Source organism: Erithacus rubecula (assembly GCF_903797595.1).
Source record: "Erithacus rubecula genome assembly, chromosome: 10".
Taxonomy (NCBI): domain Eukaryota; kingdom Metazoa; phylum Chordata; class Aves; order Passeriformes; family Muscicapidae; genus Erithacus; species Erithacus rubecula.
In genome coordinates, this window is record NC_136662.1 from 7,511,523 (window position 1) to 7,538,414 (window position 26,892).

Consider the following 26,892-nt stretch of genomic DNA (forward strand, 5'->3'; position numbering starts at 1 on the left):
CGAGGCCTAGTCCCCTGTGCTGCCTTTCCTCTGGTATGCTCCTGCTAGGGACACCTGATCATCCCCCTGACAGGTGGAGTAAGGCATCACATATAGTATTTGAGCTCATCTGTATTTTTGTAAAAAGACAACAGTCCTAGTACATGTTTCTGAGTATGCTCTGCACTCCTAATACATGGATATTTCTTTGGCTTTCGTCTGATGTACTGAACTGTAAATAGATTACTCTGTAAATAGATTAAGTTTTTTAGACACTTAGCACAACGTATGTTTCAATCTTGAGAGCTGCCTTTCTGCTGCCAGAAAACATTAATCCATTTTACATATATAGTTTTACATAATTACATATATTTCTTGTTCTCTTCAATGTTTTTCTGCTAAACCAGTGTGTTGTGGTTCATGCTAATCTGGTAATTTTGATGCCAGTAACTGCGGGAGTACAGGAAAACATTTGGTGTATCAGTCTCAGTAAGTTACCACTTGACACAATTGAGTAGGGAGGAAAAAAATGTAGATGTTTGTTGTCTTTTGCAGCTGGTCAGTCTGATTCAGCATCTCAGCCAGCCACCCTGAAGCATTTTCCCCCAAGTATATCCATCTTGCTCAAGTGAAATCTGCCTGTGTGGAACAGATGAGATCTAAAAGTGGAAACTAGCACTAACAAACAGGAGCCATGGAAAATTGGTGTGATTATGTTTATGTGTTAGATTTTTAAAGTAAGAAAGAGTGACTAGTGATAAGCAATCTCATCTTTCTGAATCTTGGATTCAGAAGCAAGGCTGTCAGTCTTTCTGTCTGACACAGAACTTGTCTTCTGCTACCAAGAGAATTTGTTGTGGTGAGATAATACTGTATTGTTTTGTTGGTCAGACTTGTTGCTAAACACTTTCATAATTCAGGTGAATTTAGAGGAAATTACTTGCCTATATACTATAAAGAAAAGCTGATTATGATACATTAACTTTTGTATTTAAGGCAGCAGAAAGAAATTGAATGAATGAATGGCTGCACTACTTTCACTCTGAAACTGCAAAATGACCTTAAATAATATTACTACTACACATAATTTGCCATTACAACAGCACAAAAAACAAAGCTGCACATTAAGCATTTCACACTATAATACAAGGCCTGCTCCAAGTTATGATTTGGAGTGAGGAAACATCTAATAATTATGAAGCACTTGGATGTATGCACATGCCCTGAAATGTATGCCCAAAGAATGCCCAAGTTCAGTCATGGGTCATCAATATGAAAGGTAAACAATGAGACTATGGGTCTTGCTCTTTTGTAACAACTGTACTGTGTGAAACAGTCTTTGCCTCAAAGTTAACTAATGCTAAGTTAAAGGATTGCTCTAGCAGTCTTGATCAGACTAGTAAATGCTACATGGTGTAGAAAAAAACACAGTTAACTCAAAACCAGTCCAACATCTGCTCAAACATTAGCAATGGCAAAAGCAAAAAGAAATGGCAAGTAAAGATTAAATAAATTTTGTGATAATGTTTGCTTCCCCTCTGTCTCCCCACTATGTTGTTATGCAATAATTTTTTGCTGTTGGTCCGGTCAGCAAATAATTTTTACATCCCTCTTTGCTTACAGAAATAAGCTATGTCAAAATTCTCCTATGATTGAAATGGAATTACTTTCTCTATGGCTACAGGAGGTGCTACCCTAAACCACTCAAGCACAGCACTCAGGATTGCATTCAGCACCAGCTGGGAAGCTGTCAGTGCTGCATGGCCCTTCCAGCCTATCAGTGTGGTTCACCTTAACCAGACAGTATTCTCCCTGTTAGACCTGTCATAGGCACAGCTTAGGGTCTTTAGGCACACAGCCTGGCCAGCAGCCTAAAGCACTGTCACCCACTGGCAAAGTCATGCAGACACTGAAGGAGATGGGAAAAAGTATCAAAATCAGGCTGCACATGGTTTACCAACCATTGTGACATGGCATGAGTTTCTTACAGTGATAGAAAATGCTGCTTTCAGTTCTGAGTACCACATGTCAGAAAAGACACAGATAAGTTGAATAACAATAAGGAGTGAATGGTTCAGAAACTGAAATCTCAGGAAAGAGGTAATGACAGCTAGATAGATTTAATGTGAAGGAAAAAGGAATGCCATGTTAGATGTGATCATTGTTTTTGGTTGATTCAGAAACTGTCAAATCCCTTGCAAACTCACAGAAGCTTTGACTCTGAGCCTCCCTGACTATCTTCTAATGCAATGATTTTATTGAAACAATCTTGATTCTGTTGCAGAAAGCATGATAAAATTACCTACTGAAGCAGGCTCATGAAGTTGATAATATAATTGTTTTGTTTCTATAAATTGAACAGTTCCCCCACATTTTAATGCTATGCACTTAGATCTTTGAGATAACATATTATTATTGTGGGGACAAGGTTCAGCTGAAGCTTCAGCTATGGCCATAAAAACATGAAATGTCATCACATGAAACAATGATAAACACACATGGAAGGGTAGCATCATTTCTAAACTAAGACAGGTTGCATGAGACAGCTATCAGTGTCACTTTTTAATTAAAAGCACAAAACATATTTCAAGAAAAGTGCATTCACAAATCATTTTTTCCTTTTCATTTTCCAGTCAATCCATGTTCCTTCTCCACACACTAAGGCAAACAAAGAAGATTTCATTGTAACCTTAGAAATTACCTGCTTCATAACAAACAGTATGGCTCATTACCATGATCTCATCAAATGGGTCAAACTAAGTTCAAACATTTCTTAATAACCCTTTTCCTTGTTAATATGTATCTCATGAATAATGAGATATTCACAATAGCTGCAGAAAGACAAAACATCTTCATACATACTCTTTACAGATAAATTGACAAGGAAAAACAATGAAAAGATCTCAGGGTTCAGAATGTGAATGACAGATATGCAAATGAAACAGGTTGCCTGTAAGTCAGAAAGAATATTGGCATCCTTTATTATGTCCATATAATTCCATTATTTTGATAGAACACTGGAACATCAGTTCAAAATGTAATGCCTGCACTCTGAATTTGCACACTTACAATAAAATGAGGACATAAGGCACACTTACAATGCATTAAAAGACACAACAATGCATTACATTCCATGGCATTTACAGATACTTCTTGAGGACATGGACAATTGATGTTTTATGGATTGTTTGCCCTCAACTAATCTGCTTATATTTCCTCTTTTACAATTTGTGCATATCACTGAGGAAAACAAGACTCTAGTAAACATCTGCTTTCTAGGCAAGGATATGAATAGTCATATTCATACATTTAACTCCTTTAAAAATAAATGCCATGTCATTTTATTCGCCACCAACAACTGTCTAAGAAGCATATTTATTTTTCTTCGTATGGTTTATGTTTATGTGACTTAATGCTTCTGTTGTATTCAATGAAGATGCCTCACCAGTAAACTAATGGGTACACTCCACAGATATTCCAGATTCATACAGTGCAATGTTTTCACAACACAGAGCACTATGGGATCACTGTATGAATCCTAGAATTCCTACCTCTCTTGTGGTTTGCAACTTGAACAGAAGAAACAGTTGACATAACTAATTTGGGAGCAACTGGATAGGTAATAAAATGAACAGCAAATTAGAAAAAGTATCATATAGGAACAAATAAAAATATTATACATCTTTATTCTCTGACTTTTAAATTTAACAATAGTTATTTTTTTGTAAGGAAAGGGCAAAGTTACAGAAAAAGAGTTATGCACTATAATTATTGAATCATTTGAGCTGTAACATCCAAGATTAAGACAGGGAATGTAATTCAGAACTATGCACTTTGACCATTCTGTGTTAGAGGTTATTTGGTGGTTTCTCCCAATCCATGACAATTGACTATATGGTAACCAGAGTGGTCTGAAAAGGATTTTATTGAGTTTGAATTAATATTTATTCTGGCCAAATAGTATAAACCTAAATCCCACAATAAAATAATTAGATATAGGCAGATTTCTGGAATCATTCTCTTCATACACTATCCTTAACTGAAATATTTAATCTACACTATATGTTAAACACTGTAACAATATGCTGCAAACACACAAAAGCTGAATAGAAATGCTTTGATTTTTTGTGTTTTGTGCTCCCTACAAAAATATCAAAACTAAATTTACTTAAACTCTTATTTTTGGGGAAGAAACATTGAATAATTCTGTGCTGTTCAAGATGTATTTTGCAATGAAGTTAGGTCTTAGATCACACATAGTATAATTAAGCAATGAAATCCATTAGAAATGCTAAGTATAATTTAATTGGGAATGTTTTGATTTAAAATTCTTCTGAATAACATAGGCTAATCTTTATAGAGAGCAGAGGAAAAGAGATCAATCTGGGTGGGTGTGTTTTTTTGTTTCTTTAAAAAAGACATTCAAAAACTTGGAAAATACAATGAGGGCTAAATGAAATTGGAATACTAGCTATTACTTTATCAGGGATAGTTAGTTTTAAATATATGGTGAATAATCCAAACTAAAGTACATTTCTAATCCTTACAGAGAACACAGATCAATTAGTATTTTCTGTTTTGTTGGGCACACAGAAACTTGCACGTATAACATGGTAGATGTCACATGCACATGCGTTATGTTTGATTTGGTGATTGTGATCCATAGATTTAATTACAGCCCTTCCAGTGTAATTCCCAACAGATTCCCAATACATCTCATTTGGTTTAGTGGCCATTTTCTAGATTGCCTTTTCATTAATTTTATTCTCCACCTCTGTGTGTTACAGCACAGAAAGGACACTCTGAACATGAAAGCAAGCCACAGGCCAGATTTCTGCAGGGACTTTTGGGGGAGGAAAGGGCAGTAAATAAGAACAGAGGGACATTATTTTTATAATGAACAATCATCTTGAAATGTGAAGTATAGCTGAATGCTTCAACTAACAAAGAATCTTAGTTTTATTAGTAATTTTAAAAAGTAATTTTGTTTCTTTCAGTGCTAATCATCATGCCACAGTACGTGAGTAATTTTTTGTGTAGCACTCAAATTGAACATGGATCTTTCCTGTAGAGAACTTGCTTGTATTGTGGATGGCATGAAAACTGAGAAGCATTCTCATTTCACTTGGGAAAATGAAGTAGAAACAAGACATTAAAAATGTGTTTGATGTTGACAATGACAATCGTTGTTCACTTAAGAATCTCAAAACTTACTCAAATTATAGATTTTGCTATCTAAACCAAGTCAAAAATTATCCTGGGCTTTCTATGTATCACAAATTTTATTCTGCACGTCTATTATTCCCATATTTGCAGTAATGTGCACAGTCTGAGGGTTGGAAGACTCCCTTTTCAGGTGAGCTTTGTTTTTATAGTAATTTTCTCACAGGATAGCATTAGTTAGCACCAGGGAAAAATGAGTTGGATTATCATCATTGCTACTTTTTCCACCACGTGGGACTCATTGAGAGCAATTTCAGTACCTTTAGACCACTAGGAATTTTACAGCATCCTACCTTGGTTTGGTTTAGAAACCTCAAGGGAAGAAATATTCGGCCATATCCTATCAAACTTTGGAGGATCTGCATGCATCAGGAAAAATCAGGTTTTGTTATTTACATCTGTGATATTTTTCTAAACAGGCAAGCATATGGACAAAGACAGAGATTACACACAGCTATTACTGGACTAGTCTAAGTTGCACTAGAACAGAACATGACTCCACAGTGAACAAGAAAACAAGCAATTGATGATTCCCAAAACACCAAATGGACATAAAATACTGTGCATAACAATTTCTCTTCTGTGGCTTAAAATATAATTTTTCATGATGAGAAGATATTCTAGGCCAATATATATGGTTCTAACACCAGGAACAAAACAGGAACATATTGTGTTAAATCTGCTCTGCAGAGATAAAACAACAGTATCAGACAAATATGGATTTCTTACCAAAGACACATATCTTCCTGTAACATCCTGTTTCAGGGCTTTTTGAGTGAATTACATATCTGTTATCAGAAAAAATATATTTACCAGTAGAGCGGGACATTTCTTTGGCTCTCACACTTTCGTGTGTTTCATCTATTTCCTATCATCTCTGCTGATAGATTTTATAGCTTGATTTTTTTTTTGTCATAATGTTAAATATCTAAATTTCTTAGAAGTTCTACAGAATGTGTTACTTGCATGAAGCATTTTGTGTGAGCAATAGAATTAGCTGTGTGTCTTGCAGCTTCATCTCCTTTCATCAATGTGTTATGGGGCTGGGGAAGTGAGGAGTGACAATCCTTAGCAGAATGGTGCTGGGTCTTGGAGCTGAAAGTGAAGGGGATGGGCTTGTGGGGAAGGAAAGAAAACTTGTTTCTCTCTTTCCATATGCCTAGCTTTGATCATTAGATTTGGACCATATTTTCATCATCTTCCATGAGTAATGCAGTGGTTGTGTCTTGTCTGAACCAAACAGAATTCTTCTTAAGGGTCAAATCAGCCTTCACTGTGCTGATATTAGTGGGGAGAGAGCTATTCCTTCTCTCCTGTGTATGAGGAATTCAGCTGAGTAGTGAGTAGACTGCAGTCATAGCCTGGTTGGCATCAAGGGGCTGTCTATCTTTATCTAGATGGTGAGTTTCACTGTTAGAACCATCTGTAGGGAAGCTACACAAAAGCACTAGGGCTTCAAACATCTGATATTGAAGAAGGACATCCCAAAGTATCTTCTGACCCTTTTGTAAAGGGTGAAGGGAAATTGGCTAGGTGGGGCTGTCTGTCCCTGAAGTCCTCCCACACAGAGAGCAGTTAAAGGAAAGGATGGGACCTGCACTGTGCCACTTGCTGCTAGGCAGTCTTCTGCAATTGAATGGGTCAAGTTGTAATTTAATTACATAATTCCATCAGATTCTTGCATTTTGTCCTTTTCCTTACCAATCAAGAAAACAGAAGAAAAACAGAGTCAGTTTGGTAGATTCTCAAAGTCTATATATTGACTAACATTAATCTGCCTCTACAGGTCAGATCCACCAATTCCCACACATAGGAAGTGCAATGTCCCAGTCAGAGAGGATGTCAAAAAGTATCTGCAAGCTGTACCTAGTGAGGTGGTGTGAAAACAGACTGCTACCATGCACCTGGGAGACCACCTTCCTCCTCCTCAGACACTCACTGACAAATTACTTGCACAATTAATTCCCTGTTACAATTTTGGCAGATTTAGGAACTCTCGGACTTGATCTAAATATTTTAAAGTGACTGGAAATTAGACATAACATAAAAATCAGGAGTTAAAAAAGAAAAAGTAATAATTATGGACTATGTTGTCCTGCTGTCCCCTGACTCTTTTTTTCTTTTAGCCATTGTGCAGCATCAGAGCTGTTGCAGAAAACTGGTCACATTTCAGACTGGAGCTTTCAATATTCTACTTGTGTTGTTGAATACTGTGTGGCACACCTGCTATAAAAGTTCACATGTATAGTGGTCGTCAACTAAAATGGCCTAGATAGTACCAGAAGTGAAATTAAAAGTGTCAAATAACTTTGTAAAGCCTCTGGAATTTGTAATTTTGTAAACTGTAGGTCCTATATAGCAAATCAGATACTTTACATAATCAAACTGATATAATCAGTAATATTTAATACATAACTTATCCTGATTATGAATTCTTTAAGTAACATCACATCCAAGTAAAATCATTCCTTGTAAGGCAGAAAAGAAATAATATTTACATATTAGGATATTAGAAATCCTAGAAATGCTATAGATCTGCACTTGTTTTAGCACACTTAAAACTGAGGTTGTGATTTACTGCAAAATAATTAAAAATTCCCTGACCCTTTAAATTAGATAACACTAAACTGAGTTTTTTAATAGGCACCCAAAACAATAAGGAACATATTTACAGTGCCTGGAGATTACTATAACTGTTATTACTAGTGATTATTACTGGTTATGACTGATAATTATAACCATATTAGAAGGGATTTCTGGAGGTCATTTATTTCCACAGGTTGCTCATGTCAGGGTCAACTTTAAAGTTAGATGAGGTTGTTGAGGGTGATATCCAACTGAGGATATCCAACTGCTGCTTCATAATGTGATTAATGCTCCTGAGACTTAATGCTTCTCTTATGTGCTTTTCTCAATCTTTGGTAAAGAGGATATATTTTTCTCATATCCTTTATTCATGGCCTGTATTTCCATCAAGATTACAGGTTTCTTGATAAAGGTCTTTCTTCATATCTTTGATTTTTTTTTAATGGCAATGACTTTAAATGCTTTATCTGAAAAGGTAGGTGAGATGCCCAAGTCCAAGAATGTTGGCTGTCATTCCCACATGTACATTGGAGCAGATGAGTCATCCCTTGAACAGACACTGGGAAGATTCATTTAGCAGCTAGTTATTCTTTCACAGCAACCTGTGAAAATATTTCTAGTCCTTGGTGATTACCACTAAGGGCTTTATTTATAGAGAAGTTGACTACATAAAACAATCTTTTTCAGAACAGTTCCACGTCTGGAAGCTGCATTTTGTAATTAGAGTCATTATTTACCAGAATTATAGATGAATGTTGGTGTAGGTATTCTATAAGATGTGCTATTTCAATCTACTGTCAAATATTCCACAACAGTTATTCTGGGCCAACAAGGCTAAGAAATGTGGAAAAGTTTCTAAATGTATGTTTGAGTGTTCTTATTTAAAAGTGAAGCTACTGTAGGCATCTTTAAGAATGTAGGGTATGCAAGTTGTGTGACTGAGTAGGAAATCAGATATGACATTTTAAATTTGCACTGGATATTTTTAGTTACTATTGTTCCAAAACTAATTATATCTAGAAAGTAACAATTGGAAAAAAACTGTAGTTTCATGAAGTAAGGAAAAACTTTCTGCATTATATTTATTAGATGTATGATAATTTCCTTTTTCTCCTCCAATCTTTTTTTTTTTTTAATTTTTATTTCCTCCCCAATATACAGTATCAGAATTGCTTCCAGTATTAAATGGAGAGAATCTGTCTCAAAAATTCACTGGAAGTACAATCTGCACCATGGGCTATATCATGGTTTGAAATTGGGGAAATAAAGGAAATGAATGGGTAGTTTCAGCCTAATTCCAACCAGACAGCTGCACATGAAAAAAACCTGTCACGATCTTGGCAGAAATTAATTGGCATTTTGTTGGTTTCTCACTCCAACCAAGTACTGAGCTGGCAGTAAAACTGAAATGTATTCCCAGTGAGAGGAGCTGTCCCTGCTCAGGGAGCAGAGCAGAGGTGATGGAGAGCAGGGATTCTCTGCAGCCACCACTGATCAGCTCCTGCAGTGATTCTGCTGCCCAGCCCACAGCCAGTGCAGATCACACTCAGGAACCTGCATGGCTTAAAGAATGCTCACTAGGGGCAGACAGGGAGCACTTGTGTTGGCAACTATCATTATTATTTAATTTTTAATAACAACAAGGAACCCCAGTGAGATATGCTGATTAAGATGTTTTCTTACTCTCAATTAAAAAAAAAAAAGAAAATATATCAGTATAAACTTAATGATTCAGTAGAACTTCGTGTCTCTAGCCATAGAAAGCTGGCATTGCCACTGCCAATTTTAAACCATGAGTGGGCAGCAGTAAATATCTGTTCTAAATTATAGATGTCTGTTGAGGACATTGACTTACAGCAGTTGTTTCAGGTGCTAATATTGAACAAAAAAAAAAAAAAAAAGATTTTTAAGAAATAATGCTCACTGAAGTCACAGACAGATTTAGTAGCTGCTGGAGTAATTCAGTGTGTTTATATCACATTGTATTCTACCAGTTCTTGTAATCATCATATCATTGTTGCAGCATTTCTATCTCCTTTGGTCTTTTTGAAGTTATGATAATCTACCTCACATAAAATTTGCTTTTTAGTACTTTCATTAAACTGCAAAATCTAAATCACTGAAAGAGAGAAATGCTGATTTTTTTTTAATCAACCCTTTATTTTATTAAGTTAAAAAAAAAATATTTGGCTGATGTTAGGCAATCTTTCTTGGAGCAATGTAGGAAGTTTCATACCTGTTCCTTTGAAGAAAGGAGAATTCTGCATAAATGTGAAGATGTGGTTGTTTTATGGTAGCTCCTCAGCCATAACAGATTTTATAACTGTTGGAAGAATTTAAATGTAATTAGTCTTTTACCTGTCCACTTGTATAGTAAAAAAGAAAGTGATATTTTAGAGGCTTAAAAAAATAATCCAAGGATCCATCTCTGGAAACCTTCAGATATCAGGAAAAAAAATACTACTGATTTGAACAAATTGCTGGCTGATTCTCCAAGTAGTGAGGACTGAGGGAATTCTTTAATTTTAAATATTTCCACAAAAATGTTTGTAGAAGTGCACAATGAATTCAAGTATTTTTGGAATTACACATTAAGTTAACTTCTCATGAAAAAAATAATTACTTTGTTGATGGTTTGCACAGGTTGTGTTGTTAATTTTTTGACTGGTTCTGCTTTTCCTTATAAAAATGATAAAATTGTCTGGTCGCCTAGAATTACTGTACAGTAATTCACAACTGATGAACAGTAAATCAAGATTTTTTTTTAAAAAAATCACTATGCTGATTTGGAAATCTCATTTTTTGCTTTAGTCTGTGAAAAAAAACTGATTACATGTCTTAAGGAATAGAAAGGCAAAGATGAGAGGATAACACAGAAATGCATTTTTTCCTGGCATTTTCTCCCCAAGCTGTATAGATAATTAGATTTTAAAATATCTTTTTGAATGGTGTCTACTCTCTATAAACTTCCTTGAGTAACTGAGCTCAACTTGCATATTGCAAGTGCCATGTGTTTTGAATGGGTACCATGGTACATATTGGAATGATGATATCATGTCTTCAAGATTATCCTGTCTTCAAGATTATCCTATCACTTGATTATTTATTAATGGTTAAAAGAAAGATAACTATAAACTGAGTAGCTTTCTATATGTTACAGCAAATCAAAAAGCTTTGAAAACACTATTTGATTGACAGACTGATTTAAACTAACTCAAGACAATGATGAAAAACTGGAAAGAGGAATGAGAAACAGCTCTGAACTCTCAGTGGGTTTGTGTGTGAGACTGCTGAGCACAGCTCTTCTTATCTGTTAAAATTGGTGGATCTGGCAAAACCAAAACTGGAACACAGGCTCTCCCAAATCCCATCCCAATGAGCTCACAGTGCTCTCTGGGGCAGCACTGGTGGTTTCTGACCCTGCCCTGGAAATCTCTGTGCTGGGTTCAGCTTTGCTTCCTCACCTTCAGGGGTCACACCCTAGTTAAACAGCAGGAAAGTGGCTCTGTTGTGACTCCTACCAGGTAAAACTACCTGTAATGGCATTGATTGGAATGTAAATTTATGTTAGATCCACTATTTAAATGAGCACATCACACCACAAAGGCTGTTTGTATTTTCTTTCAGCTCAGTAATGTTTTAATATAGTGTAAAATCTAATTTTTAAAGCAAAAGATTCCAAGCACTTCAAATCATTAAAAGAGGGAAAACAAATACTGACTTGATATTATAATCAGTTGTCTAGATAAGATGATTGCCTTAGACTGGAACCCTGATTACCAATGTTATTTATTAGAAGGTCAGATTTGGATAAAATTAAATTGAATAGAGAACATTTTGCTTATATATCCAAAATAATAGATACAGTCTGAAGACAATTTTTAAATGTTTTAAGGAGACAAATATCTCAACTGTCTCTCAACAGTCCAGCTTCCTGTAAAACTTGACCTCAAATAATAATAGAAAATTAATGTACAACCTAGTTATGCATGTTTATGCCCTGCTGACATGTGTTAGGTATAGATTTTAGTCCAGAGGTTGGCATGGTAGTGGCTTTGATCACACAATTGAAGATTTAACAAGAAAACTTCTTGGTTACTGCAAGATGGCAAAATCAGGTCCAAAATACTTTGTGTTGTTATTAAAAGGAAAAAAAAATCCACTAGTATTTGCTCTCATCACCTTTTAAGATATATATTTACCACATTAAAATTTCATTACGAATGTGAAAAACAAATAAAGCTATTTATTTTATACAAACACTATTTTAGCTCCAAAAATGTCTACTAGATTTTTCAAGGTTAAGAAAACAATAAAATAAGAAAGTGCCCATTCAGTCCTTTTTTTTTTTTTTTTTTTCTTTACTTCTGCATCTTGCATTCATTATCATTAAAAAAAGCTCTCTTAATTTAAAATTGAGGAAGAACAAAAACATAAAGAACAAAGCAGAAAATACTGTTTGATTATTGTGATTGCATCTTGCACTTGGGTGCATGGTCTGTCTCTAAACTCTGACTCATCTGCCAGCAGCAGGCTTTAAGGTGATAATCACCCACACAGAGCTATTTGCACATCATGTCTATCCTATCCTCTATCTAATTATACCCTTTATAACAAACTGTTTAGCATAATTAGTGGAGTTATGCTTTACAGGAAAAAAGATAGAAGCAATAGTTTAGAAGATTCAACTTTTTGAAGGCATCCATGTACAGATTAGTAATGTTGGTATTTGGTCACAATAATGAACATTTTGATGCACTGGTCTATGTAAAATTGTACAATCATTATTTTAACAAGTAAAATAATGTAGTTTTCAGAATATTTACATACTATATGTAAGCATTGCTTAAAATTATGAAATGGTTTTGGGACTCATTAATTGCTAACACTTTCACCAGTATTTTTTCAGACACGGCTGAAAAATGCTGAAAGAGCCAGCATTGTAATCAAGAATGCTGGAAATGATCAGAGAACCTATTATTAAACTGATAGACAACAGCAGGTACAAATTACCTTAATGGGAAAGCTCTGGGGTTTTTGTTTTGTTTTTTTCTAGATGATCAGAAAGGATGTTTACTAATGACCACTCTTTCTTTGTGTTCAAATTTTAGTGATAAGCTGCTTTAATACAAAATTCTTTGAGGTAAAAAAGGAAAACAGAGAATAATACATATATGTGCACACAGGTGAATATATTTTATTTTTCTTTGCTGGCTTTCATTGCAGTTTTAAAAAAAGTGTTAAATGGACATTGCTTGAGTTGGCACCTTCTTTGCATGCTGGAAGTTTAGCATTTCTAAGCCCCCTGCCCCAACCCCATTCTCTATATAAACTAGAAAGAGCTGTGAGCACACAAAAGCCAATACCCCCCTGTAGGTGTTAGCTGCCAGGCAAAATGAAACCCAAACTGTATCTCCTGAGAGCAACTTCCTGTCACCAGATGGGAAAAAACTCTGCTGATATGAAAACAAATATTGTGTTAGCATAGACAAAACAAAAATCATGCAGAATCCATTAAAGCAGCCACAACTAATTAATCCTGTTTCGTTTTGTGTGTTAATTGGAATTCTGTTAAATTCTCTTTGAGAACAGGATAAATTTATGGATTCTATCCTTCTTTACCAAAAATTCTGCTATTCCTATGTTATAGGAAGTGTCCTATGTGTTCTGAACACATTAGGCAAGTAGAGTGATTTCCCCTGTGAGCTATTTAAGAAAAAGCACATGGGAAAAAAAAAGCAGAGTATCAATATTTACTTGTGCTCATGGAGAGATGCTCATACTTCACCTTTTCAGGTAGGCAAAGAAATATGTTGAATTCTACCACATATTATCCCAAGACATTTACAGCAGACCAAAGATAAAACATAGATTTGCAAGAACTCTTGTATTTTGTATAGAACGTTAAACAGAATTTTCTCCATTTGTAATAAATAAACTGTACTAATCATCCCAATGTAAAATACAAAGAGGTCAACAATGCATCCTTTCAGCTCACCATGGTTCAAAAGGTATTTGAGTTTCCCTATTAAGTTTTCAAAGGCCAACATCTGCTGATGCTCAGAAATGGAAGATGACAAAGGCTGTATGGAGTGTGAAGTGAAAACACAACCATATTGACCATGCGACACAGTACTAAGAAACTATAGCACAATCAAACTCCAAAGAGCTATTTCCCATTCATCCCATTTCTGTTATTAATGGCAGGAATATTTCTGAGAGTGGTGACATAAACTTATTCTCTTTGATTTAGAGAATTTAAATTTTTTTTTTGTAATGAAACATATATATAAAGACAAAGTTTTGAAAAAAGCAAATCGCTATGAGTCTGCAGGCATACGAATATCAGAAGAGACAATAGAGCAGGCAAATGACATTATTAAGATTGAAGGTTTTCATTTGCACATTATTGTCATTGATGCTGTTTTGCTATTTAAAGCAGAAACAGGTGCTGTGGCTTTCAGCTGCTAACACTGCTCACACTTGCAAGGGAGATAGTTTTGATGGCATTTAACTTGGCTGTCTAGAGCTTAACAAATCACTGCTATTCATGAGCTTAAGCAAACTGAGTTGATTATAAATTGATAGTCCTGACCCTGCATCATAAGAAGTGAGAAAGTTTTACCCCAATTACTAAAAACTTTTCCCTTGGATATTGAGTATGGAAAATTGCATTTAACAACTGTGATATTTCATAACTGTGATTGTACTGTATTATGCAAGTTGTTCCCAAAGTATCTGCAAAGCTGAGGCTGTGGGGAACATTCTTTTCTTGAGCCACAGCAGGATCCCATTTCTCCCTCCTTTCTTTATTGGCAATTAACTAATGTGCCATGACTGTGTGCATCCTCCACAGTGGAACTCAGCCGAGGCTCCCAGCTCTGCTGCTGTGCACTTGGTCTCTTCATGTGTTTTGTTTAAGTAATCATCTAGTTCAGTGATATAGTTCTTTACATAATGGTGTCATGATTTTGTTATAGTTTAAGAGTAGTATTTTGGTCTTTTAATTGCACACAGGAAAGCATTTTTCTGTGAAGGAACACAATTCTATTTATTTTGCAGAGTAAAGCTACGTTCAAAGCCCCCTAGAGTTAATGCAGATTCCAGCAGATACGCTGCATTTGCTAATCTGCTTCATAGAAATGAAAGCTATTCCATTTATAAACTTTTCCATTTTCTCTTTGAACCTACATGTATACATACATGAAAATTATTGGTCCTATACGTCTGTTATTAGCACTTTTCTTCAAAACGCTCAACAAATATTTTCTCTGCAACAGTGTCTTAATTCTTTGTGTCACGCTCAGTTTTATTGGACTCAGTGCTCATCTGCTGATAAGAATTGATCAGAAAATCTGGGGCTGAATGCAGATGTAAGGAGTGACATTGTCTCTGACCACATGATAACAGCTGCATATTAATGCCAAAGAGAGAGGCCAATACACAGCCCCTGCACCACAGGGCATGCTGTCACAGAAACATTATCTACACCAGAAAGGGATGTTGGGAAATCAGATCCATGAAGCTGAATGACAATGCAAAACAATACTGGTTTTACTACTTACTACCAATACTGGAAATACTGGGTATACCTGCAGAGAAAGAAAACACAAAGAAGTGTAGTTAGCTGTTTGCTGTAGTTAGCCAAGCTATTACATCTAAGATTCTGAAAACATTTCCAGAATACTTCGTCAATACATAGTTAAACTCAAGCATCTGCCATTATGTGCCCAGTCCTTTACAAATGCAGAGTCTTTTAGATTTTTCTGTATGGGGCTGCAGGGACCACTAAAATGCATTGACAGATGGGATCTATACCAGCTCCCTGAACTTCATGAATTCGTTCAGAACAGTTTTGTATTTCAACTAACCAGCCATTAGGTTTAATGCTCTAGATAAAAATATCAGCCATGCATGTATTATGCAGGTCTAGGAGAGTAATTTAACCAAGGGATAGATGCATTGCTAACTGCTTTGGCCAGCTGCTTAAATCAGTTGCTACCTTCTGTTGCATTAATTGTATATAACTATTTTCCCCTCTTTTTCCTGACAGTTATCTAAATTAAGCTATGTAAAAGAAATGTAATTGAGTGAAACAATCTAATGCAGTAGGTTGGCCATATTGATTAAGCCTCTCATTGATTAATTTTTTTTTCCTATGTTCATTTCAATTCCTAAACCGAATTAATGCAAGGAAACCACTCCAGATGTAGGTGAGATTTACCATAAGAGGTGGGGCTGTTAAGGGGTAAAACTCCTTTACCAGATAAGCAGTGTGGGATCTCATGTTGTATAATGCAATCCTAAGAACCAACTTCTTGTCAGGTCTGCCTTGAAATGTAGGGTTTGTGTGTAGCACAAAATCATGGATATGAAATCTTCCCTGAAATGCCATTTCCTTAAGATTAAATGCCATTGTTAATGGCACTGTGGCTCATCATTTGGGTTAGTTAGAAACTGCAGATCAGTATGGAAATCCTGGATATTCGCATCTTTCTTAAATACAGTTTGACTTTTTAAAAGTTTTATTGACTTTTGTGGCATGCATTTTGTGGCAGAAATCTGTTGCTCCATCAGACATCTCCTACAATTCTTTCCACATCTATCTTGAAGTTCTCCCTTACTTAGAGATGGGCATGGACCTCACTCTACAATTAAGTGAAAAAATGTTTGAAAATAAATGACATTCAATATAAGCAAGGCAGCAGAGTCAAGCTGGGAATAATCCTAACTTGCGGCATGGCTAAGACAATGCTGAAATAACAGAACTTGCAGTATGGGGACAAAACTCAGACTTTTTATGTTTCACCACATCAGTCCTGGGCCACGTGTCAGAATTGCAATTCTCAGGTTTCATATCCTGTGGCAGCTGTGACCTGGCTGAGCACCATGGACAGCACCTGCTGCTCACCCAGCCCCACACTCAGACGCTGCTTCCAAACTTAATTATCTCTACTTCTGCTGAGATTAATGGGCATTTTCCAAAATTTTAGTACTATGAGGTATCAAAAACCAAATGCAAATGTCATCCTAATAGAACAATGTGGTCATGGTTCTAATTGTACCAAAAAGTTTTTTTTTTTGGTTAGGATAATCAAAGAGTTTATCCCCTTATTTTAAATGTCAAAAAGACAATCAATTTTCAAGTATTTTTCCCTGAAGTTTCATAGCAGCTTGTTTAAATTTTCTCAAGTCATTGTAGCTGGTTTAAATTAGCAGGATTAGTTTTCCTTTATACACTCACGGAAGCAACACAAATATTAGATAAAAGACAAAAACTGTGTTCTCGCACTCACACTTGCTCTGTGAAATTTGTATTTCCTCTGGGTATACTCCCCCGCCTCAAACCTCTCTGTCTCCTACACACACATACAAATATCCTTTTCTTTCTCTCCTGAACAGATTGTAGCAAAGGAAGAGGTTTTCCTGCAAGTCTGCTGCCTCATATTATCGTACTTCAAAATTTTCAATGGATTCATAGTGATAAATGCTTCCTGGGCAGAGAATAATGAACACAAGATGCCTGGTAGCCTGAGGGCTCTGTATTAACCTTGCAAAGATATCTTCAGGTTCTGTTTCAAAAGCTGTTTTGCTATTTCTGTACAGAGTTTCTTAGTTGGTGTGGTCTTCTGTAACCAGACTGATTTTTGTACTAGCAGGTATCCCTGTGTGAGGTGGCTGGCCTTGATAGTGCACTATTTTATGTCCTTCTTACTAAAGAGAGTGAGAATGACACTTCTGAGTTTGTCTGGAAAGAAGCTGGTTATGTAGGGCCATGAAGCAGGATCTATTAACACTCTGTGAAAAGTGCACATATGATGGGGAAATTATTCTTAGAAGGAGTGTTTGTGTGAGATTTGGAGCTACATATTGAGGCTAGCTCTTAAATTCAGCTGAGCTGTATTTGGTGCAAATCCTTAGGTAACGAGGACCAGGAGGTGTGATTCTGCTCTCCCTCTGTCAGTGTGGAGGCAGGTGAGGGCCTGAGCACACAGCTTTGCCTGTGCCACCACAGGGGACAATCACAGGGTGTGGGGCCACCCTCCACTGATGGGACAATCACAGGCCATGGGGTCACCCCCCCCCACTGCTGGCCCTTGGCTTGAACCTGGTCTGTTACACAGCACGGATGGTTTTCAGGCAGCCTTGTACTGAAATCTGTGAGTACTTTGCAGCAGTGAAGTGATGGGGACAGGTTAGAGAGATGGAGGATCAGGCCCATTACCTCCTTTGATGGACAGTTCCATTGAGCAAGGTACAAAAAGGGATTGAATTTACATCTATTCAATTGTTAAACCAAAGCAATGTTCAGCCTCAATTATCTTCTAGTTGAAATCACTGGGATGGTTACTAATGGTAATAGATTTATAGTGAGGGGACATCAAATAAAGCATGCAAAAAAGTTCAGAGGTTGGCACTGCCCCTGAAATGACAAACATAGCAGGAGAAAGTCACTAATACTACTTATTATTTTTGACTTGACTTGAGGGCGGTGGTTTGGTATATTACATGTTCACTGTAAGTGCATCTAAATATATATGCATTACTTGAGAGGAAAAAAATCTGGTGTTTTCCTTTCATACGATCTTCTGCATCTGCCCTGTAATTTTCTCATTTCCCCTGCTTCCAGAAATGGGTTGTTTTAGCTCTTAGCTATCATGGAGCTGGCTATTGAGATGAAGAAAAAAGCAAATCAGATGCTAGGGAAGAAAAAAGCACGTTTTTGATTTTGTCTCTAGTTTGTGTCAGAGTGAAATCTTTAACACAAAGGAAATGGAACAAGCTTTTGGTGAGAAGGACCACACTGCTGTTTCCAGTCTCAGGCAGGTCATACCCTGCAGACCCTCTTAGCACCTCCATTGTCAATGCCCACGTGTGCTTCTGGCAGGACTCCTAAACAGGAACAAAATACAGAGCTTTTCAGAGCAGGGATGGTAATGCCTTATCTGATCTTTTGCTAGAATATCTGCCCTGCAGCATGACAGCACTCCCTGCAGTGAGTCTTTCTTCCCTTTGCAGCTCTTCCATTGAGGCATGATTGTGATATCAGATGCTCAGCATCAATTTCAGAACTTCTGAATTCTCTAGCAGTTTAAAGCCCTAAGAAGCTCGATGATACTGGTGTCTTGTAATCCCTCAAAGGGACTGATCATTATGATCATAGGAGTAAACTTTTCATGTATTGTTAAACCCATATTCAGACAAAGGATTACACACAGTGAAAATTCTTTGGAAATTTCATCTGCTTCATTGCAAGAGCCCCAGAACTCCTGCTACTGTTAATTTTGCAGTTGTTTCTGTGAAAAGATTCAATTCATATAAAAGGAACTGCTTTGATGAAATTTGTTATCCTTAACCTCTACTTTCCTGAGCAATATCACCAGAAATAAATTTGACAGAGGAAATAGTTATTTTTTATTGAATAACATCTTTTAAAATTTAGAATTTTTTGTGTTATGTTTTAGTGAGTCCAAACCACTACTGAAAACTCTGTCTAGAGTGAAATAAAAAGATGGTTTTTTTCAAGTAATTGTAACTTATTGATAGAATATTCAAAACTTTGAAAAGCCTGAAACTTAGACATTTTTTGGCACTTTGAATATCTTAAAACAGACACTTTGCCTTTCCATGCTGCTGCTGCTTAAGGACCAGAAGTCTCTTTCATTTCACCTTTTTACTATATAGGGCAAAAATAGAGTTGTTTGAAACCAGTGACGTATGGAAACAATTCATTTCCAGCAACAGATGTCACCATAGCCAGCACAAACAACCAGCTCAGCAGGGTCGTATAAGAGGGTAGAGTACTGAAGGATAATTTTTCAAGCCCTATTTAAAAAAAAACACAGCACATTATTTATAGTGCATTGTTTTTAAGAATGTACCTGCAATGTTTTGCTGGCTATTGCACTGGATACCCAGTTGAAGGAAAAAGAGTTTATCAGTTGCAGATTTTCAGTTTTTCCTGACACACCTGTTTACCTGAATGCTCTTGATACACTGCAGTTTTGCCCTCACACTAGGTTTCCCAGCCTTTTGTGTAACATGTTCCTGTGGCTTTACACCTTCTGTAAGCTTCATGGGCTAAGATTAATATGTCATATAAAGCAGGAACAATATGAAACTTTGCTGTTTTGTAACTTATTGATTGATATCTTTCTTTTTCCCTCTGAAACACATCGTCAAAAGCATTAAGGAGGCAATATTTTATAACTTCCACCTAAGTGTCCCATTATTTCAAATTGAGTCATGAAGAAGGCACTGGAAAAGCTCCAGTTATTTGGGAGAATGGGCCCTTAGAAAACAGGTCACTGTCTGGTTTATGAGTCTGCTTTGATTGGAAAGCAGGATGTGTGATCCTTTCAGTTAGAGAGATCCCTGTTACTGGGATTCCTGACTAGAAAGCACAACTTCTTGGACAACTTCATTTATGCTGTTCTTCAGATGGCTTTGTGTCAGCAAATGTTTAGGGGAAAACTGCACATCAATGAGGGTAATACCAGTGCACTTCTGGAGGTGCCATAAGTTTTGGCAGAAACTGTTTCTGTGGCAGCTGTGCTGCACAGATGCCTTGTCTTTTCCCTTTCAGGGAGGTTTAAGGCTGTGCTGCTGAGACAGAGGCTGAACCATGGGAGGGGGACCCACTGCAGGAGAAATTCAGTAAACTGAGACTGTCTGCCTGACCCTTGATTGAAAAGAACCACCAATGTTTCCCATGTCCTGGTCAATCCTTTATTTCATGTTGAACCATGAATGAGGAAGGTCATGTAACAGCTAGGAGGGGCTTTTGCTGAGTGTTGGGCACTTTTGATACAGGTGACTGGTGGTGAAAGGAGTGACACAAAGTGAGCAGGCTTTGATCCATGGCAGCTCAGTGCAGCCTGAGACAGCTCTGTCTGATGGAGCAGAGAACATAAGTGCCAAAGATGATCTAAACAACAGGAGGAAGAAAAGGGCTAGTGCTGTCACACACACACAACTGCTGAGGAGAAAAGCTGTCCTGTAATACCAAGTAGAGAGAAATTCAATAAGTTCACTTTGTGTGTCAAAACATATTGCAGAAAAAAGCTATCTACAGAATGTGGCAGCACAAGGGAATGAATGTAATCACAAAATAGTCAATAAGATAGAGTGGAAATATAAAATAAATGCTGTGTAGAGACAAATGGAGAAGTATTGTTAGTGCCAGTAAACAACAGAGTACTTGCTGTCTTTCACAAGTAAAGCATGGAAAAATGTTTTGCATTCTTCTGAAAAACTCAGGATGACTTAAAATGATAAAGAAATAAATGGATAAAGAAAACAGCTTTGTATTAAGGTTTCTGCTATAGCTACAGAATAATCTGGAATGGTCTTCTGTTTCATGAGCTGTAGCTTGAAAAAGTATGATGAAGTCTTATTGGCCACAAAAAAATGGCAGAAACAGAGCAATGGAAATAACAGAAGTTCCAGCTGGGAAAGACTTGGAAATAGACATTAAGCTTCTTGTTGAATCTGAAAAATTTCACAAATTCAGAGAATCTCAAGAAAGAGTGTCTTTTTATTTTCTGTAAAGAAGAAAAGAAATTCATAGTGCTTCATTTATACAACTATTTTTAGCTATATCTTATTTAAGCATATTCATGTAACCTTCAAATAAATTAAAATTTTTAAATAATTTAGTCTTAGATGAAAAAGATGGATTTTGAAAATTGGATGAAGGAGAAGTATCAAAGGGACACTGTATTACTGGATAATACAAAGTGCCCCCTGGGAACTGAAGTAATATATGAAGGGAAGTTATTTCTATCAACATGTTCAAGGAATTATTTCAGAATCCACACCTGACTAGAGAGACTATAACACCAGGGCTGCATTGCTGACCATACAATGGAGATGGTGACATAAAGGCAACAAGGTAAGTGAAATTTCACTGGCTGTGCAGAGAATTTACACAATCATACACAGCTTCACATGCTCTAACACATCCAGCCTTAAATTAGGAAGTGACAGAAGAAATGAAGATTTACATACCATAAATGATTGCTGGAATCAGACAATGCACAAGAAGAAAAGCTGATTTAGTTCTGAAGCAGTGCATAGGAAACAATTCAAGAAGTAGTTATCAGAGAACCACTCTGGACTGAAACTCAACATGCTTGTTGAGAAGGAAAAGGAGAGAAAAAAATCCACTGCAGTAATATCTAACTTTGAGAGAGCGAGGAAATGAAAATGAGGAAGTTAGATAAAAGAAAAGTGAAAAGAACATCTAAAAAGATATGCCTGCAAACAGCATGGAAGCAGTTGGAGACAAGTATATGAGAGGCTCAAAATAATCATATATAACTCATCTCTTTTTTTAACTTATAAAAATTAACTCTCTTATAAGCAAAAGAAAGAAAAATAAATTCAAACCTCAATGCCAAATTGAAAACAACAGAATGTGGATGATTTTGTGAAGATACACTTCAAAAGTGTAAGTCTTCTCAATGGAGAAAGATACAGGGAAAAAAGCATAAAATCTGCCAGTTTAAATATAAATCACAGTATTTAGAGAATCAACTTCCTATGGACACAAAAATTAGCCACTCTTTTTTGTTAAAACAATCATGCTAGAAGCAGGAGACCCAGAGAGATAACTGGAAAGATAGGCAATTGAGGTATTATCAATACTATGACTAATTAATAATGTAATTGAATACGTAATCAATTGTTTTCACTGATGTTCCCAATAAAGAAAGAGAGATTCTCACATGCTGAGGAATTTTCTCAAATGTTAGTATTTGAAGTAAATGGTATTGAACAAAAATTGCCATGAGGAAACTTTGCACAAGAAGTATTTTAAAGGAACTCAAATATGTTGTTTCTGTGCTAACTATTGTAGCATATAACTTGTCATTTAAGTCAGCCTTGAGGCCAGAAGAAATGTTTTAACTGTGGTAGTCTTAAAAAAATACTCAAAGACTGATCCAGAGAGTGACAAAGTATAAAAGAGGCACATTTTTTAGTTATTGTAGGAGAGCCATGTTGATGTCATGTCTAGAATATCATGTGTAGTTTTAGCCTCACCAAATTAAAAAATGACATAATAGAACCAGAAGACAGCAATAAAGCACAGATAGCCACAGATCTGGTATGGTTTTGAAAAGATGAAAGACATCAGGATTTGCCATTTAAAAAGAGTGGAGGAGTGGATGAGGTGAAGTGTATGTAATGGCAAATGGTGTAACAGGTGTCAACAGAGGTGCATTATTCTTTGTTCCTTATCTAAGGTACTGTGTTATCCATGGAAAAACATTTAAGGCAAGAAAAGTAAAATATCTATCACTCATTGTCTCACTAAAATTTGAAATGTATTGCCACAAGGTATCACTGAGGTCAAGCTTATGTCAGCTGGGTGTTTCTCTCTGTTCAGCAGGAAGCAACCCCTGCAGTCCAGCTCAGAAAGACAATTTATTTCATGGTAACTGAGAAAGTGAAGAAGAAATCTTTCATGCCTTTTCCTGTTTGCTGCTGATCACTGCTGAAGTCAGGATTTGAGGGTAAGTGGAGCATTTGTCAGCTCAAACAAGGTTATGTTTTCATGATTCATCATCATCATCATCAACCCCAGAAATGACTACCTTTATTTACAAAACATTATATTTTTTTGATGAAACTGTATAACTGCTGAAATTCACTGATGTTGTTTTAACATAAAGTTGATTTAACAAGCTTCAGACACTCTTTCAGTAGGTGCTAATTCCAATGTTCTGTGTGCTCAGCTGACTGGGAATCAAGTAAATGACACAGCAAACTGAATTTAGCCAAAATCAACCTGGCAAATCTCACATTTCCCAAACATAACTTTAGATTATTAATTCTGTGAGCCCCACTCACTTTTTATAACAGGCGAAAGAAAGTGAATACTCTTACAAAATGTTTTTCCCTGCTTTTTGGAAGTTCATTTTTTTCTGCTCACTAAGAATTTTATCATAATTTCATGCCCCCACACTTCATGGTTTGTTACTTGGTCTATTACTCTTGCATTTTACTTGATAAGGTCCTGCTTCCTATGATCTTCATTTCTGAGTTTTGATTCTTCACAGCTGCTGCTTTGAAGTCCTAGATAACATTCTGAGCATTGCACACTGCTCCTGGTTTTAAACTTTTCATTCAGCTGCATACATAGCTCTGTTTCTCTCAAATAACTTTTTCAATAAATTGTTATATCTAATATTTTAAAATGAATGTTTTGCTTTTAATCAGGGCAAAACTGTGGACTTATTTCTTAAAAGAAGCTAGAAACTTCTGTCAGAAGGTTTATCCTCATTTTCAGTCCTTTCTTCAAAGGAATCTAAATCTGTTACTCAGTTAAGGAGGATTCTAAATCACTGTGTATTTCACATACACATGAGAGGGAGAGCTGATGGTCATATTTGTCTTTGTCCCCTCTCTTTAACCACCATGTTTTATTTTGATCCAATCCTGTCCAGGACCAGGAAATAGAGCTGTCAGTAACTTCTTCTCTTGGATAATATGGAAGTGTGCTGGAATAGGACACATGTAGTTGTGGAGTGGCTGTTAGCTGGAAACAAGCAGATGTAAAACCTCAGGTTTTGCCCTTGCTTTCTCTCTTCAACACTTGATCTACAAGATTGCATCTAAATCTGGACTGCAGGTCAACATCAGGGAAATGTTTTCCAGCCTTTAGATATTTAGTTAGTAATATGAAAAATTTGGCCAGAGGTTTTTTCTTTTTTCCCCCTTTTTTAAATGGACAAAAAATGAGCAAGGTTCTCACACGTTGAGCTGAGTGTCACCAATCTCAAGCCAATGAGGATTTATGAATGGAGAGCTGAGGGCACCATGGCTGGAGCAGTACTGCAGTTATTGCCACTGTGTGTTTTTATGTGACGAGTCCCAATTTTTTCATTCCTTAGCCCTTTCTGTGCAGTGTCCAGGGATGTGTTTATGGACATAAATGTGGTTCTCCTGGAAGTTATTTACAACCATGTGAGAGCACAGATGATGTACACTTACAATTAGCACTTACAAATTGACACATTATCCAACTATACACACACCAAGTCAGAAAAAAATGACAAACCCTTGCAAACATTAATCTACCTTCAGAGTCATAATATGGGGCAAAATTGTAATAATGAAATATCCTTATTATACAGAACTACTTACAGATATTAGCAGTGCCCTTAGGTATAGGCAGATAAGAACCAGGGCTCCACGGTCGGCCCTGATAATTCTTCTTGCATTTTCCACAGTCTGGGCCCGTTGTGTTATGCTCACATTCACAAAGTAGTCTTTTGTTTTCTTCTTTACAGCCAGTAGCATGAAGGTTGCACTTACACCTAATTTTAAAAGGCAAAAATAAAACAAAGTGGGATATTATTTAGAGGTGAGGTGAGTTTAAGCTCAAGTTTTAGAAAAATCATGTCCTATGGCAACTGCTTGATTTCTGTGCTGCCCCCCTGGTATTGTTCTACCATGAAAGTGTGACATCACAAGACATCTCCCAAAGAGCAAGCTGCAGATCTTCAGCTAACACAGGTCTAAAAGCAGAAATGTCACTAAGACTCCAAGATGCTGAATCTTGTTTTCACTAATGCAGATCTACTGAGAGCAAATAAATGATTCATAATTTTTATTACAGACAGGTCTATAATTCTGCAAAAATTAAAGAGTTACTATTACCAGGAACAAAACAAGTCCTCTGTTTATGTCCTTAGATAATCTGGCCTAAATTAAGGTCCAAATTACCAGCTGGGAGCCTGAGAAAACAGACTTCATTTAAATATCCTCTATGCCACATTTCAATAGAAGGACAGCTCACTACAATGATGTCTTGCCATTCATGTGCAGCAAGTACTGTCTTGTTCAGAAAGGAAATTTCTTTTCCTGCTTTAATTCAATATAGTTGTAGTAGCTGAAGGTCAGATAAAATATTTTGCTAGGCACATTTAGTTTTACTTGGGAAAGAAACCTAATCAAGCCTTGTGACAAAATCATTAGATAAACCAGATCTGCATCTGGTCCTAAAACAATTGCATTTTCCTTAAATTCCCCTATTTTCCTTGAAACTAGGACACTTACTGAATGGGAAGTTATTTTCATAAACAGTAAGGTATTTTCACCTCTTTCCAACAGACGTCAAAACAAGCAAAAATCTATTTCTGTTTGGGGCTGGAGAGAAAACCAGTATTTAACGACCTTTCCTGTTTGTTTTCCTAATGACTGTACATCAAGTAATTTACAGGGCTCTCATGTGGGCATTTGTCACCTGTTCCATACAGTGACCAATAATTAGAGCAAAACAACACATGGAATGGCCAAGTGCAAATTAACAGCTGTCAAGCTGACTTCCATTTGGAAGGAATATGACCTGAAGCAATTGGCCACATACATATATATCCCCAGGGTAAAACAAGCTTGCAGTTGTCATAAGGAGCTGCTGGAGAAAATCCACAAGAATATGTAATAGAGTGGATGGTAGAGCATTCTCCCCAGTGCTAGAAATGAGGCAGATGAAACTGCTGTTATTTGAGAAATGCTCATTCTAAAGAGAAACAGGTTCAACACCTTTAAAATTGAAGTTACCAAAATGTATTCAATATGCTGGACAAGAGAAAGAGAGTAATTTTTACACAATTTACAAAATATGTGCTTGAAGACTAAATCTACTGTGAATTTTCAGTGAGTTGCCATAGCAGAATGAAAGATGCCTGTCTGGGATGACATCTATCTATTCACTAGACACTGGACATTTTGGTAAAGGGTACTGTTATTAAAAAAGCCATGGGTTGTTTTACAGTCCACATGAATATGAAAATGAAAGACTCCAAATAGAAGAGATATATAGTAAGAATAAGACCAAAAACAGAGGAGAAAAGCAGGAGAGACTGTCAAATAACTAGAACAAATTAGAGAGAGGAAGAGACTAGATTTCTAAAATACATTTATATTAAAAATGTCAAACTTGGCTTAATAAGACTTAGTTATACTAGGCACAGAAATAAATTTTTACCTTTCCCACAACCCAAACCACAAAAGATCAGGTAATACGTGGTAAAAACTTTGCCTTTTTAGTGTACAGGCAGCAGAAAAGTTTGGCTCATGATTATTAGTGTTATA

General features: G+C 36.4%; 1 protein-coding gene across 7 annotated transcripts in view; it reads right to left on the reverse strand.

Annotated features, from left to right (window-relative positions):
• Positions 1–26,892, reverse strand: part of NTNG1 (netrin G1) — a 146,380-nt gene that overhangs the window by 31,877 nt on the left and 87,611 nt on the right. For 4 of the 7 annotated variants that reach the window (XM_079313808.1, XM_079313804.1, XM_079313805.1 and 1 more), the window contains exons 4-6: positions 24,940–25,112; positions 15,354–15,380; positions 5,496–5,561 (exon numbers count right to left, since the gene is read on the reverse strand). In XM_079313808.1, the coding sequence (XP_079169934.1) occupies positions 5,496–5,561; positions 15,354–15,380; positions 24,940–25,112 (266 nt within the window). Of the gene's footprint in view, positions 1–3,530; positions 3,591–5,495; positions 5,562–15,353; positions 15,381–24,939; positions 25,113–26,892 lie in introns of all 7 variants that reach the window. The other 3 variants (XM_079313807.1, XM_079313809.1, XM_079313810.1) reach the window with 2 other exon arrangements.